This window comes from Neolamprologus brichardi, chromosome 10 (assembly GCF_056152115.1).
Source record: "Neolamprologus brichardi isolate AB-2024 chromosome 10, ASM5615211v1, whole genome shotgun sequence".
NCBI lineage: Eukaryota > Metazoa > Chordata > Actinopteri > Cichliformes > Cichlidae > Neolamprologus > Neolamprologus brichardi.
This window is the reverse complement of record NC_142113.1, coordinates 17,776,720-17,792,398: the sequence shown is the minus strand read 5'-3', so window position 1 is coordinate 17,792,398 and position 15,679 is coordinate 17,776,720. Positions and strand designations below refer to the sequence as shown.

At 42.8% G+C, this 15,679-nt stretch overlaps 3 protein-coding genes across 5 annotated transcripts; 1 reads left to right on the top strand and 2 right to left on the bottom strand.

The window, feature by feature from the left end:
- The first annotated feature begins 317 nt into the window (after positions 1 to 317).
- On the top strand, positions 318 to 2,847 carry cfap298 (cilia and flagella associated protein 298). The gene is made up of 8 exons (XM_006800091.3): positions 318 to 446; positions 693 to 863; positions 1,048 to 1,215; positions 1,436 to 1,503; positions 1,596 to 1,754; positions 1,963 to 2,094; positions 2,210 to 2,305; positions 2,382 to 2,847. Exons 2-8 carry the CDS (start codon positions 725 to 727, stop codon positions 2,490 to 2,492), a joined length of 873 nt encoding a protein of 290 aa, XP_006800154.1. The 5' UTR covers positions 318 to 446; positions 693 to 724; the 3' UTR covers positions 2,493 to 2,847.
- Positions 2,848 to 3,947: 1,100 nt separating this feature from the next.
- On the bottom strand, positions 3,948 to 9,146 carry eva1c (eva-1 homolog C (C. elegans)). Of its 3 annotated transcripts, none has more exons than XM_087847320.1 (9): positions 8,567 to 9,146; positions 7,570 to 7,769; positions 7,255 to 7,378; positions 6,946 to 7,098; positions 6,095 to 6,238; positions 5,836 to 5,919; positions 5,494 to 5,571; positions 5,310 to 5,402; positions 3,948 to 5,231 (listed from the first exon to the last, which is right to left on the bottom strand). In XM_087847320.1, exons 1-9 carry the CDS (start codon positions 8,676 to 8,678, stop codon positions 4,855 to 4,857), a joined length of 1,365 nt encoding a protein of 454 aa, XP_087703446.1. In that variant the 5' UTR covers positions 8,679 to 9,146; the 3' UTR covers positions 3,948 to 4,854. The 3 variants fall into 3 exon arrangements, with proteins under 3 accessions (XP_087703446.1, XP_006800153.2, XP_087703445.1); XM_006800090.3 differs by lacking the exon at positions 5,836 to 5,919 and having other exon boundaries at positions 8,567 to 8,856; positions 8,999 to 9,146; XM_087847319.1 differs by lacking the exon at positions 5,836 to 5,919.
- Positions 9,147 to 10,801: 1,655 nt separating this feature from the next.
- Positions 10,802 to 14,949, bottom strand: haus1 (HAUS augmin-like complex, subunit 1). Its single transcript, XM_006800089.3, has 9 exons — positions 14,842 to 14,949; positions 14,582 to 14,756; positions 13,349 to 13,484; positions 13,118 to 13,252; positions 12,906 to 13,029; positions 11,675 to 11,740; positions 11,496 to 11,567; positions 11,240 to 11,287; positions 10,802 to 11,152 (listed from the first exon to the last, which is right to left on the bottom strand). Exons 1-9 carry the CDS (start codon positions 14,860 to 14,862, stop codon positions 11,108 to 11,110), a joined length of 822 nt encoding a protein of 273 aa, XP_006800152.1. The 5' UTR covers positions 14,863 to 14,949; the 3' UTR covers positions 10,802 to 11,107.
- Positions 14,950 to 15,679: the final 730 nt, after the last annotated feature.

Below are 15,679 nucleotides of genomic sequence, written 5' to 3'. Positions count from 1 at the left end.
ATGAGTACTTGTTGGTTTTTGACTGCATAAAAATGCCCCTTATTCCTGGAAAGTCTTTTCAAATTTTAGAAACATACAGTACATTGTTATTCCATAATATTTATTTTAAATTGAGGACTTTTAAAAGATCCTAATTATTTCCTTAAGACATCATGAGTAACGAGGAAAGGATTTTAACGTGACGAGCATGGCAAACAAGGTGAGCGCTTCTAGCCGGTTTCTCTTTGCACAGTGGAAATGGAGCACAGTGTTGCCGCTGTGCTCCATTAGGGGGCAGTGTCATAACTTTTATAGCACGAAGTGTCCTCCAAATTACAGTCGAAGAAAGCAGCCGGGCTGACCAATCGTGAAGTAATGCCACCGGTTGTAAACAGTGTTAGCTATTTAGTGTGAGCGCAGGTTAAACTGGAGGGACCGAACACAGTGCTTCACGTTTTACTGCATAGGTACGTGTTACCGCTGTAGGTCACTGTGAGAAAATAACAACAGACAGTATGAGCTGGTCACTGTGAGCAGCCATAACAGTTAGCTTCCATAGAGGTAATGTTAGCTACGTGTGTTCTGGAAGCATCCGCGACAGGCACGGCTGTCGCTATGGTTACGCACTGTTGTCCTACTGAGGGAAAGTGGTTGGTTGGTGTTCAAGTTTCATTTAGGCCCCAACTTTCTTCTCTTTCAACCATATCTTTCAGGAAGGTGGGGTAAGCAGGTGTTGCTTAGCGAAATGGTGCAACTTCACGTGAAGCGTGGAGACGAAAGCCTTTTTCTTTTTAACACCACCGTGGACACCCCTCTGGAAACTCTGATCCAGCAAATTACTGCCATTTACAACGGAAGGCTCAAAGTGGAGAGACTATGTTCAGGTGAAAACACACCCTCGGTGCTGCCACGACTTAAACCTGCACCTCACTACTGTTGAAACTTTACATCAGTGCTGGTGCACTCTATTTTGACCAGTTTCGTGTCTCTGAGTTCCCTAAATAGCATAATTCAATCCTGTAAGTGGACCTCTGACAAAGATCTGCTTGTTCCTCTGTGTGCCCTCAGAGATTCCCGAGCTTGTAGACCATGGCATCTCACTGCCACCCAACATGCAGGGGCTGACAGAGGAGCAGATTGAGGAGCTAAACCTGAGGGATGAATGGGGAGAAAAGTGCATCCCCAGTGGAGGCTCTGTGTTTAGAAAGGATGAGATTGGGAGGAGGAATGGACAAGGTGAGACTGTAACATGCGTTTGGGTTTGCATGATTTAATATAGCTCTGTAGTTAAAGCCTTGTTTCCTGACTTTGTGCAATTATATGAAATGATATCTGATAGCATGTAACAGCTGTAGATAATGCTACTCAAATTTCCTTTATAAAGATGACAATTTTGCAAGCAATCCTTTTTATTTGCAAGAATGCATGTTTAAACCATCCCTTTGCCTTCTACTAGCGCCTAATGATAAAATGAAAGAGGTGCTGATGAGAACGGTGGAGGCTGCAACGGCGCTCATCTCCAAAGTGAGTTATTTGCTTTAACGGTTGATCGTTACTTTTTGCTTTGTTCAAAAAGGGGGTCACAAACAAATTACGTCATTCTCTTTATCATGCAGAAACAAGTTCAAGCCAATGTTTGTGTCACTGTGGAAATGATAAAGGAAGCACTGGATCAGCTAAGGGGGGCGGTCATGATCGTGTACCCCATGGGGCTGCCTCCTCACGACCCAATCAGGATGGAATTAGAGGACAAGGAAGACCTTTCAGGAACACAGGTGAAACAGCTGAAATGGAGGCTGATGGCCACATAAAATTAGCAGAAGCATTTAACTTAACTGCTATAGGAATTTTTATCTTCCATTTATAGTATGATCATTGGAGGTGTTATTTTAAAAAGGTGTTTTATTTTTAAATTAATTTGAAGCTCATGAAATTGCCTTCGCCCTCTCTCAACTGTTTCTGCTACTTTTCTCTTCATCTCAGGCGTCTCTGCAGGTGATCACAGAGGACGAATGCCAGCTGTGGTGGGCTGCCAAAGAGATGCAGAGGGGCAAAAAACTGCAGGACTACATTGGCAGAAATGAAAAGACAAAGCTAGTGGTTAAAATCCAAAAGGTGAGAGCCATTTCAATCTAAAGTATGTTTGAGGCCCGTGACCTTCATCATATCTGACATATTATGTTTTTGAGAGTTTTTTTTTTTTTTTAAACCCTTTTGCTATTCGCTTTAGAAAGGACAGGGGGCGCCAGCGAGAGAACCTGTGATCACCAATGAGCAGCAGAAACAGATGATGATGCACTATTACAGAAGGCAGGAAGAGCTCAAGGTGAGGAAATGTGTCACATGTTATAAACATTTGGCTTTGAACAAACATTCTAATCTTTTCTTTGTCACATTTTTAGAAACTGGAGGAGGCGGACGATGATAGCTACCTGGACTCAGAGTGGTCAGACAGGCAGGCCCTCAAAAGACAGTTTCAGGGTCTCACTAATATCAAATGGGGGCCGAGATGAAGACCAGCAACACTCTACAAACCCACCTCGGAGCCACTTCTGTCATCTGGAGTTCAACAGCTCTGTATTCAGCTGGACAAGTTGCCTTTTCAAAATCTTAAAATGAGCTTCCTCTTGGTCTCATGTGACATCATCCAGATAGTACTAATGATTCAGCCTGTGTGCTCTTATATCTTGGAGTTTCTCCTACTCTGTAACCGTCCTGAAGTTCAGATCCTGACATAATGTGAAACTGAGGCTGGTGTTTGATTTATTTAAATATAAATTTGCTCCCAGTGTTCCTTTATCATTTTCACCATGTTGTTTTTTATTAAATCTGTACAAAAAAAATAAAGTTTATTCCGTGTTTTTATATTTTGATCACGTGAACACAAAAATGTATCAATATCAGTAGTTTTACATCCCTGGGAGTGCAGGGACAAGGATGCTACACCTTTCCTCTCTTTGTCTTCTCGGTAATGAGACAAACAAACGCCTGTGAAAGTTGCTCGCAGTCAGGAAGTTTCCACACAGTTCAGGTCATCCCAGGAGGACTGTAGAGTTCAGACTGAGTTGTCATCCCCTTGAACTTTTGACGGAGACGAAGCAGTTATCCAGAGAGTTCTATCAAGTTTCACAAAATGCCTCCAAAAAGTCTGAAATTCTCCTAAAGTTTTTTCTTTTTTGATTGGTCAAAGCTTTACTCTAGAAGATTATATCAACCTCATCACCAAAGGTGCTGTCACTTGCTGTGTATTAAGTCCGCAGTGGATGATCCAATTAAAGAATATCTAATAGGAGGTGATAAGGAAATATCTGTCATAAAGTTATCACTAGTCTCAGAGAATACCTTAGACTTGAACATTTGTTATTTTTCCTCCTCCTGATTCTTTTTTTGTAAAACATCAAATGGTCTTTACATGCATTTGTATTTCTTAGTTTAGTGATCTCTTTAATAATGGATTGGATTTATATAGCGCTTTTCAAGGCACCCAAAGCGCTTTACAATGCCACTATTCATTCACTCTCACACTCACACACTGGTGGAAGCAAGCTACGGTTGTAGCCACAGCTGCCCTGGGACAGACTGACAGAAGCGAGGCTGCCATATCGCGCCATCGGCCCCTCTGGCCAACACCAGTAGGCGGTAGGGTAAAGTGTCTTGCCCAAGGACACAACGACCAGGACAGAGAGCCCAGGGATCGAGCCGGCGACCTTCCGGTTACAGATACGCTTCCCAACCCCCTGAGCCACGGTCGCCCCAACGATTAGATCACAGGATCTGTTCCCTGACATGTTCTTCGGTTTATATCACAAACACAGCCGCTATGAGACTGCTTGATCAGGAATTAGTGCAGTAATACACCCTCTAGCCGCTTAATTAGCTACACCTGTTCAAGAGATGCAAATATCTAATCAGTCACTCACATGACAGCAAGTAATGAATAGCCAGACTTCTTCCAGCTGATAGGAAACAGTAACTCAAATAAGCATCTTTGAAGCAGAGGACCACACTGCTGCTCCTGTCAGCTATGAGCACGAAACTGAGGTTACAATTCACACAGGGTCATCGAAATTGGACTGTAAAGACTGTAAAATCACAGTCAGCTGTGACGTTTGGATTGAAGGTGAGAATTTGGTGTAAACATCTTTAAAGTATAAATCATCATGCATTGTATTAAGTGATGGTGTAATGATGTGAGGAATATTTCCTTGGCACGGCTGGCGCAAATATTGTAGCTGACCATGTCCGTCCCTGTATGACCACAGTGTACCCATCTTCCCATGGCTGCTTAAAGAGCCGTGCCACAAAGCTCAAGTCATCTCACACTGGATCTTGAACTTGACAGTGAGTTTACAGCACTCAAATGACCTCCCTAGTCACGGGATATTGGTCCAATAGATGTCGTGGAACGAAGATTCCACATGGATATGCAGCTGACAAATCTGTAGTGACTGTGTGATGCTATCATGTCAATACGAACCAAATATGGATCAAAATGTCAGCATCTCTGCTGAAGAATTAATGAAGTTTTAAATGCAAAAAGGGGACCAACGTGGTACTAACCTGTGAACCTGATAAAGTCGTTGGTGAATGCTTTTTTGTTTGTTTGTTTGCTGTTTTTTTTTTTTTTACAATAAATAATGTTTCAGCCTGAAATGTTAAAGCTATATTTAGTGGTGAGTCTGTATAAATGCAAAAGACATAAAACTTTGTTGATCATGGAAACTTTTGAAAACTTTTTCTTCACATATTGTACGCAAAAATGGCAAAACACAACAAACTGCAATGTTAAAAAAGGAGCTTCTTGCGGTGGTGATCAGTATACCTGCTGGGAAAAAAACACCAGATGCTGAGTAGCATCCACAGGTCATGAGTTATTTAACACGAGCTGCCATTCAGATAGGCGTTCATCCAGATCTCCTGCATGATCATCTCTCTGCGCTCAATCCTCTCCGCCCGCTCGGCCGCTTCGCTCACATAAGTCACTTCCTCCCAACTGTATATCGCCTTCCTTTCCGTGGCTGAGAGCAAAGATCTTCCCGTTCCCTCGTGGTCATCTTCTTCTTCATCTGTGTCATCCTCATCCTCGTCATTTTCCTGATATTTAACAGTAGGGGTTCCTGCCTTGGGTGCAAGTCTGTGATCTCTGACCCAGTGTGCCCTGCAGGTCACTCGAACAGATACAGCCAGCAGGGTGAGCAGGAGACCAACACACACGCTGGAGGTAAACAGCAGAGCTGCCATTTCAGGATGCTCTGTGTAGGAAACAAAGAGGGGGAGTTGCGATAAAGCATGGATTGGGAGTTAGTTCATGAGCGCATGTGTGTCAATACCTTTGATGTAAGCATATGTCAGGAGAGAGTTGCTCATCATCGCTCCTGAGTTGTCAGGCCTTCTTGAGCCTTTAGGAAAGGGCTCCTCCAGATCTGCAGGAGAAGATTGTGAAGATTACAAGTACGATGTGAAGAAGTCACAATAAAATCTTGGAACTGCGTGGACGGCATGACGTTATTGTACCTTTTTCTGGGCCCACGCTAGGAGATGAGGTGAGGCTTACTATGTTGGGGTCTGCCACCCTTAGTAAACTCTGCGGTACTATTGGGAAAAGGACAGAAGAAGTCTTTGTATAGCTGTGAACAAAATGACTACACATTCAGATCAAAAATACTTTCCCTACTATTGTATTAATAATAAACGCCCTTCAAGGCTAACGCACATTGTTTTGCTCTATATGGAGCCAACACATCCAGTCAGAAGAATTCTTTCAACACCAGGCTCCAAATCACAATGCATGAATGGGACCTCGATGGCATTTGTGCCAATCACAGGAAGTTTATCAGGATGTCAACTCCAACTCACAAATCAGTTGCTCACAGTCCAATCTTCCCCTGCTACTGCGCTCGTGGGTGTGATGGGATAAGAGCAGCTGATAGCTGGGATCAGCTGATAAGAATCCAGAGTGGGAAGTTAGAAATGTTCACCGATGGAGCTACCGCGTAATGAACGAGACCAAAACAAAAACCTTCCTTTGTGTATGTGCTCCTACTTTAAAACAGCTATGTTCAATTCGTCACAGGGGTTGCAATGAAGGTGAATGAGGAAACAGAGAGGGTCCTACCACAAGAATAGATCACACTGAGGTACTTCCTGGTTCCTGGAAAGCATGGGTCCCTAAAGGTCTGGTTGCTGACGGGAACAGCACACTTCTGTTTGCTGTAGCAGGACTTGGAGACCAAGTGTACGGCCTCGTGGTTCAGACACTCTGCAGGGAAAGAGTCAATTGCAAAAAGAGTTACTGAATAAGAAACATTGATTAACTGTAGTTAATCCATCCATTGTCTTCCGCTTATCCATATCAGGGTCGTGGGAGGGGCTTGAGCCTATCTCAGCTATTGTAGGGCAAGAGGCGGGGTGCACCCTGGACAGGTCGCCAATGTGACACAGGACTAACATAGTTGTGGTTAAATTTGAATAAAATCAAAAGCATCCAGAGAGCTAACTGTATCCTGTCATTGTACAATGTGAAAGCAGTCACGTACAGTTTGAATGTCACACCAGGAAATGTTCCCAGAACGAAATGATAACAATGGCTGTGACGGACTCAAATGAGTAAATGTATTATTCCATTATTCGTGTTATTATCTGCACCTGCTTTTTCATGCTATGGGAAATGTCAAGACAGATATTTGTTTATGATAACATCAGAACATTTTCTTCCGCTTAACCAGGTCTGGGAACAGCAGCAATTAAATAAGTATCCCTCCACAAACTGCCACCTTATCACGGTCCCACACACAGAAGTGTCACAAGATTATACAATGAATTATTCAATTATACTGAGAAGCAATATGTCGCCCTTTTTAAACTTTCACAGTGCTGTACTCTAAATGTAAAACAAACTGCGTCCTCTTTAACTTATTCGTGCATCTTGAGACCTTTCATTCCTGGAAACGTCTGCTAGAAACTCACCAAACGGGGGTGGTCTTGTCAGGTGTGAGGGGCAGGTGTCGGTGTGACCCAGCCTTCGCCCATAGACAGCTGCATAGATGTTCAGCAGCCTGGGGGGCTTACAGCGCAGGACCATGGTTTCTCCTTCACACACCACATGTCTTTTGTGTTCAGCTGAGTGAGGGGGAAAAAAGGAGTAAAGACAACTTGAAGGAGGGTCTGACGGTGGTAGGAAACTGATGGCTGAAACTGGGTGTGGGGAGGATTTTTATGTGTGGCCGTGTAGCTATTCGCGTAAGAATGAGACAAAATTTGACCTGATGAACTCACTAGGTTTACACTTGTAGTCCACATGGAGGTATTTGGTAGTGCCGGGGCAGGGGTCCTTCCCAAATAGCAGGTGATTGACAGGCATCTGGCAGTCTCTGTGGCTCTGACACTCCGACAAAAGCTTCTGCACAATAAACATGGACGACAGTCAGCAAACACCATCCACAGTGAAGGAAGGACAACCAAATCAGATGCAAAGAGCCAAGCTGGTTGACATGACGATTTTGAAACTGTGTGAAAGTGACGAGCAGCCACTAAGTAACAGCTGACCCAGTGAGAGTGAAAACAGCTCTTTACCCCACATATAACATGCACCTGTAGGGCTGTGAAAGCTGAGCAGCTGCGATTGTGTGCCCCGAGTGGAGGGTGTGGAGCTACTCTGCAAAGCTGCATCTCGCTGCTCCCGTAGAAGGCAGACTGGATGGAGATGGTGGAGTGGCGTGGACAGTGGAGCCGCAGAGGTTGCCCATCACACGCGTGGGCAGAGTGGCTCGTAATGATCCTGGACAGGTAGTCTGTTAGACAGAAGACATGTATGCATGCACAGAAGGGAGACTTTGCTAATTTTACACATTACATTCAGAATTTCACCGAATCGTACTCAATTAAAAAAAAACTAAACTGCAGTAATTTATTAGCTACATAAATAAAACCCTTTTTTTCTTGGATCTACTGCATCAGTAGCTGCAGAGCAGGTTGCGTGGCCTCTTTGGCGCTCTTGCAGGTGTCTCAGGTTGCTTTAAAAAAAATCACTGTGGTCTTGCCTCACTCACTGTCTTTTTTTTTTTCCAAAGGGGCATATTTGGCGAACCGGCATTCAACAAACATAACCGCCCTGTGCTGTACGGTTATACATTACATTACTTACTGATTCCAAGGTGTTTAGCTGAACATGTGCACAGTGTATCTAAAGATAAATACATTTATAAATCCAACACTGGGGAGATGGTTCAGATAAAACACTAGAGTATGAGAAGAAATGCTGCACAATCATTTTGTCAGCTTTACCAATACAGCAAGAAGACACAAAATAGAGAATTAAGATGTTACATTATACCATTCAGGCTTTCTTGCTGTATCATGAACACTAGCAATGAGAAAGAGTACAGCCACATTATCTATAACACCCCCCCCCCCCCCCCTTTCCCCCCCAGCCACCCAACCCCACTGGCAGCTGTTATTACACACCATATAACAGTGGGGCTCATACCCAACCTGCTGTAACAGAAATACTTCGTGTTCTCATTGTCTGCACGACCACCACCACCACCCTGTATCTGTGACGTGGGGGGCCACATCACCATCATCTTACCTGAGAAGTCAGCCAGTCCACTCATGTTTCTGGTCCACAGGAGTAAAGTCAGACAGAAGAGGCTGTGGCTCCAGTCCAGTCCGCGACAACGGGTCCAGCTCATGACTCGCATCCCCCGTCTCACTGATCATATTAAAAGCTGGGACGCTTAAAAAAAACCCACCGTAGGACTTCCCAGACTTCACAAGAACCCACGCCGGATGGTGAAGGCGCTCAAAGAGGCCGCGATACCGAGCGTCATCTCTGTGTCGCCTGAGCTGAGATCAAATCACTTCTTCATCCGTCTTCACCTGCAGCACAGGAGAGAGAGAAAAACAGCGGCCGTTTGGGGTTGAGTAAGATCTGCGTGCAGCAGCAGCAGCAGCAGCAGCAGCAATGGACCACAGAGGAGGTTGGGAATAGCAGCTGCGCAACAAGTTGTTCAAAACTGACAGACGAGGTGACGGATCCGAGCGACGCGTGGAGTGGCGAGTCTCCCACGGCGACTTCCCAAACGCTCAAGCCCGCAGATCCGTGAATGGATCCATGTGGAAACTGAAGGCGACCCACAGTAACAGCTGAGCGGGAATCATAATGTGGGCGTGGCGCATAAAACTATTTTAAAGGGAAGAAGGGCGACACACTCGCTGGTAATGACGCACTGGCTCCCTCCCCCTCCGCGAGGCACATGTTTACTTTTTGGAACTTGCTGTTTTATTCTGCCCGTTTCCTTCGCCTTTCTCTACAACTCCTAAGCTTTATTTGATTTTTCCACATCATAGCTTTATACCAGTGTATTATATTTGGCGGAATATTTCGGCTTTCTTCGCATATTCATCTTACATCTTCACAAAAGTAATAGAAAAACTCTCATAGGACATTGTCCAAAGGTTTAATCAGTAGAAAACCTCTTAGAATTAGAAGTGCCAAATTTTGAGGTTTCTAAGTGACATTTTGATTCAGTTTCTTCTCATAATCTGTTGACACCCTAACCATGGCGCCTTTCAGTGAAGCTGGGGGCCTACTGAGTAAACTGCTCCCCAGCCCACATCCATGACCCACTCCATGGTAACCAGTCAGTCTCCGTGTCAGACTGCACAGCAGACGTACAACAGTCAAACTGACAGAGACAGTTGGGGTCTCCACGCTCAGCTCCACATAAGTGGGAGAGAGGCAAGGGTGGGTTTGGATCACAAGGGGGGTATTTTGCATATAAACTGGACAAGTTTGCTGCATTCTCCGTATTTTGGCTCCGTGTGCTCAGGCAGTGGCCCCAAAACCACTTTTACCATTATCCTTCCAAAGCCTGTGGACATCTGCTGTCTATCACAAAAGGTTTCCTGCACTTTGTTTTTAAGACGTAATATAGCCATCTAGGCTAGTCAGTAAAATAACAGTGGCACATGGGTAAACAAGAAATTCATGTAATGAGGTAGTGGAAAGGCTTCTGAAATGTGTTGATGATGCAGTCTTTTTTTAAAGTATAGAAATAATGCTTTTTATTATAATTTCTTTTGTTCAAGACAACTATATCAACATTCACCACAGGTGACCTATCAGTAATAACACAGACTATAAATCAGGGGTGTCAAACATAGACCTGGGGCCCAGAATTGGCTGGAAAAAAGCTCAAATCTGACCCCACTGGGCAGCTTTGGAAAATTTCAAGGAAATCTTTGGATTTTTAACTGTATATTTACAAGTTTTACAGCTTCTTCTACAGATAAAGATCTCCACCATGGCCATTTATACTACACCAAAGTAAATAAGCAATAGAAAAATAATGAAATAATGTAAAGTTTCACTTTTCCAGGCAGTGAAATACCACAACCTTTCCTGTTATTTTCACACATTTACTTCTTACAATTTAGTTGTGTTGGCAGATTTGAGAAGCTTCTCTGGTCCAGCCCACTAAAGATCAAGGTGGGCTGTATGTAGCTCATGATGTAAGAGGAGTTTGACATTCCTGCTATAAGTATTTGGGAGACAAACATCTTTTACGTGGTTACCAAATCCTGTTTTTTTTAAATGTTGCCATCACAACAAAACTATTCATTTAATGCCATCTATCGTCTCTGTATTTGGGCAGAAAGATCAGACTCTCACGACATGTTGTTAGTACTTCTTCGGAGTGGATACAACCCCTCATTTAGACTGCAGTGAACAGAAAATAAAGACAACGCTCTTGATTTGTGTTAATGATGTCTGTAACAAACAGGAAGAGGTGCAGAAACAGAAAACGGATGAAGCCAAATGTTTTTGTTCACCCCCCTAGTTCTTTCTTTACTGCAGAGAGGTCACAGTGCCAGTGAAATACTCTAATAGGTAACTGTGAAATAAAGAGAAATGTAAAGAATAATATTGACAAGACTTTAAAGCTGGAAGTTTTAAAAAAGTGCCTCTAAGCAGCTCTTACTTTTAGAGCACAAGGAGACTTTTGTCTCTGCACAGATCTGTTGGGTTGCATAAAAAGAAGCCAGAAGGTGGCTGTCAAAGCAAAGAAATTTAAGTGACTTTTATTATTTAACAAACACAGTAAATAATACAGTAACATTAGACAAATTATTTAAAATCCACATTCATCTCAAGCTGGGAATCAAGTGCAGCCTGAAAACAAACAAAGAAATAGGATAAAATTCAATAAATCAGCCACCACATCTCATCCATTATTGAGCCAGTTTTTAGGATGCTTACCAGCTCTCTTTTTGCCTCTTCTATCTTCACTTGAGCCAGAGACGGGCTCTGTTTAGAGGAGGAAAAACAAAATTCAGAAACCCAAATTCAGGAAGTTTGTTTCCACACGTCTGAACACGGTTCAACCCTTTCCTTCAGGGTGGTTTTAATAAAGTCATTTGTGCGCAAAAAAACATTACCCAAAAGGATAAAGACAGATTAAGGGGTTTGGTCGTGGAGTCTTTAAAAGTCAGTAACAGAGTGAAAACAAACATACCGGGCTCAGGTCCATGTAGGGCTCCAGTTTCTTCTTTAAGGGGATTATTTCTTTTTTCAGCTCGGTGACTTCCTGTAGAGAGAAAAATAAGATGACACTTTCAGACCCTCTAAGCAGACGGTATTACATTTTCATTTCCATGGCAATGAATGGGGGCGCATGTGGAAAAGCTGAAATACCTCTGACAGCTGCACAAGAGCCTGGTGGGTGATAGACTTGTCCATGTTCCTGGACACAAGCTGAGCCTGCAGGACAGAAAGAGCAAAATAAAATCAGTGATCTTTAGAATATCTGCTCCCTCCTGACATTAACAGAAACTCTTGGACCTGTTCTGCAGAAACATCTCTGTTCTCTAAACTAGAGGCAGTAATGTGATGCACACATTATATGTGGGAGATCAAACACTGATGCATAACAAAAAATCTGGAAAACTGGTCATCCCAATGAGGAAAACAGTGCATTTTTCTACACCTTTTATTATATTATTTGAAACCTTTATCTCTTTTTTGTGGTAGTGTCGTCAACGCATCATACCATCCCTCAAACGTTTTTAAAAAATACTTTTTCTTCTGCATCTTTTCTCCTTTACTATGACCATTCTTAGAGTTTTATATACATAAAATTGATCTTTTTGGCTTCTGATGATGTATATTTTTACTGTAACTGGAGGGTAACTGTACCTCTAAAGCTGCAGGGCAAAATCTTATTTGTACATTTTGTTATAGTTTCTCATCCAAAGCAAACCTCCCATTAATTTAGTCAACACAAAGAAACACAGAGCACTTTTAAATATCTTGATGAGTTCTGCAAAAATGGTACAGGCAGTATTATCACTAGCTCTTCTTTCTTTTTCAAACTGCCTCAGATATCACTGCAATATACACATTATTCAGTCTGCCTATTGGAGTACTGGTAATGCAAGTACAAGTAGCCAATCACAACTCAGAGCATCAAGACCATCTGCTGAAGTTCAAACAGAGCATCAGAATGAGCAAGAAATGGGATTAAAGTGACTTTGAACCTGGTTGATGGTTGGAGGTGCAGACAGGAGTACTGTATTATTGTAGCTTCTGGCTGAAAACGCCTCATTGATGCCAGACGGGAAGGACCAGACTGCATTGAGCTGACAGGAAGTAACTCAAATAACCACCCGTTACAACCAAGGTATGCAGAAGAACCTCTCTGAATATAATACAACTAAGCTTGCAGCAGATGAGCTACAGCAGAAGAAGACTACACTGGGTGCCACTCCTGTCAGCTAAGATCAGGAAACTGAGGCAACAATTTGCCTGGGCTAAGAAAAAATTGGATTTCTAAAAAATGATATGAAAAAGAGCCTGGTCTCATGAGAAAAAAAGGGGTCCAACTCTACACTAACAAGGTATACCTAATGAAACACAAACAACATACCTCGCACCGCTCCCGTCTGTTACTGAGCTCGTTCACCTTTGCTGTCACAAAATCCATTTTGAGCAGCTTCTCCTCAGCTTTAGCGCTCTCCACTGCCTGATCTTTGACAGTTTTGTTGATATCCCTGAAAAGATATAAGATTGCCAGTATTACAAAATATGCTACATATCATCCATATAAGAACAGGTCAGTATCATCCTCTGTGTACCTACTCTTGTAAACTTCCCCGGAGCACCAGAGTTGACCCGAGTCTCTTTCTGAGGGCCCGGAGCTCTCTCTCAAGTCTTCTATTTGACTTCTCCGCTTCCAGAAGTTCACTAGTGAGGTTGTTTACAGCTGGCATAAAGCTGCACACAAGATGACGAGACACGAGCCAGTCTATCTCACCTGTTTTTTTAAACTGGCCAACTTCAATGAATTAGGGACTCAGAAAAAAAACATACCTGCCCAGTGAAGTGTCTTTCACTCCAAGCACCATAGCATTGTCTACTAAAGCAGATAAGCAGTCAGCAACTGGCTTTGACAAACTGGCAGAGGACAGGCCAACACTTTGTAGAAGAACATCCTGGAGATGAGCACCTGAGTGGAGAAAACACTGAAAACTTTAAGGTGGAAGTTAATGTCTCACATAAATAGCACAGAGAAAAGTAAATCATTATAAATAAAGCCTTATTAATATCATTTGTAACCACTTGGATTTTGTTTAATATTTTTGGCCGATATGCATCAGAGGATGAGTACCACAGTGCAAAAGTAAGACAGATGAGGCATCAGGCAAACCTACAAAGAGAAAACTAAGATGAACAGTTAAATGGTTTTAATGTAGAAATCATTGTATACTGTTTATTACTTCACTAACAGTATCTGTTCACTAGTTTAAGACTAGACAAATGTGTTTCTCTATACCAAGTATAATGTGAGCACACTTTATAATACACCACACGTTACAGTGTAAAGGTTGCAGGCACTTTGAATTTTTAATTTCTCATCCATCACATAATAGCCATGTGCAAAAGTCAGTCCTGAAAGAGTTGGAGTAACCATGGTGAACGTTTCGCTGCCTGCAACATCATTTGTGAGGAAAACGGGACGCTGGTGGGAGGACCTGCCAGTTCTGGTGTTCTCAGGCGAATGCCAGTTAATCTGCATGGTGTTCGGTTGTGAGCACAGGTCCCACTAAAGGACTTCAGACCTTAATGCCACCGTCATAGTGTCTGTGTTTAGGTTTGGTAACAAAACATGCACATGATTAGCCCACTGGAGGTAATTTTGCAGGGCTCTGGCAGCACTCCTTTTGTCCCTCCTCACACAAAGGGGCCGATACTGATCTCACTGCTCGGTCGATGCCCTTCAACCCTGTCCAGCTCTCCTTGTGTCACCACTGTTTTGAGACCAAGATGGAAGATACAGCAAACCGTACTGATGTACCATCCTGGAGAAGTCGCACTCTCTCTGCTGCCTGTGAATGACCTGCATCTACCCTATCAGCAGTTTCTGCCTCCTGCTTGGACAGACTGATATTCCTGAACTTTAACTGACTTTCTATTATACTGTGACCTGCTAAATGCCTTTAAAATGAGTGCAAGTGCACTTGGATGCTGTCTTAAACCCACAGCATATTTACCCCCCCCCCCCCGATTAAATGAACTTTGTATAACTGCCTGTAAATTACTCACCCTCAGCCTGGTACTCTGCTGCTTTCTGTTTGAGGTCCTCTATAAGGAGGGCTGTGTCACTGCAGCGGGCTTCGCTGGACTGGGCGAGCTGGTACAGGATGTCCACTGTCCGTGTGTTGACTTCAAACTGTGGCACAACCTGCTCACCAAACACGGCGCCGAGCCAGCTGTTCACCTGAGGATGCCACAACAAGCAGGGACGTATAAACACGGGGCGGCAAAAGTAATCAACAGGATATGCTCCCGAAACAGAAAAATACCTTCTTAATCTTCTCACACATGACTACTGAAAGGCCGTCACAAACCAAAACAAACGTCTTCTTGAAAACGGCAAATGTTTTCGCGCCCCCAAAATCATTCCAATAACTTCCTGGTTACCGGCCAATGAGAACACAGGGCAAAATCACGTCAAGTAACAAACGAGAGACATATGTTTTTCTATATTTTCTAAGATATTTCATAATATAAAATTAAATAAAAGATAAACAGGCGTAATCAATCACAGTTGGTAAGTTAAATAAAAATATATATTAAAATCTTTTTCCAACACACTCTTTCCGGTTCATGTTTCCTGTGGGGCAACAAAGATGAAGAAAAACTTAAAATAGATGCCCTCCATTTCCGTTCAGTTCGACGGAGCTAAAGAGACTTGTAGACTTGGATTGTATAGCTAACCAAAGCTAAACTCAAAGCTACAACTCTTGAAATGAAACTACAAATTACAATTTCAACAAAATAACAAAACAACATGAACCTACCTAAATAAAAATGTGGATGTGTCTTAAATTTTTCAACTTTTCCAATTTAGTCACATTTTTTACAAGTGATATTGGCTTTTTTGTTGTATTATTGTTCTGAATCAGTCTGGATTCAGTCTAACACTCTGACATTTTCTTCTTTTTTCAACTCCTTACTTTAGGGGTCATTACAACAGACCATCTGCTTCCATCTCACCCTATCCCTAGCATCCTCTTCTGTCACAACAACCTTCTGCATGTCTTCCTTCACTACTTCGCTGAATATTCTCTTTGGTCTTCCTCTTTCCCTTCTCCCTGGTAGTTTCATATTCATCATCCTTTCCCCACTATGTCCACCATT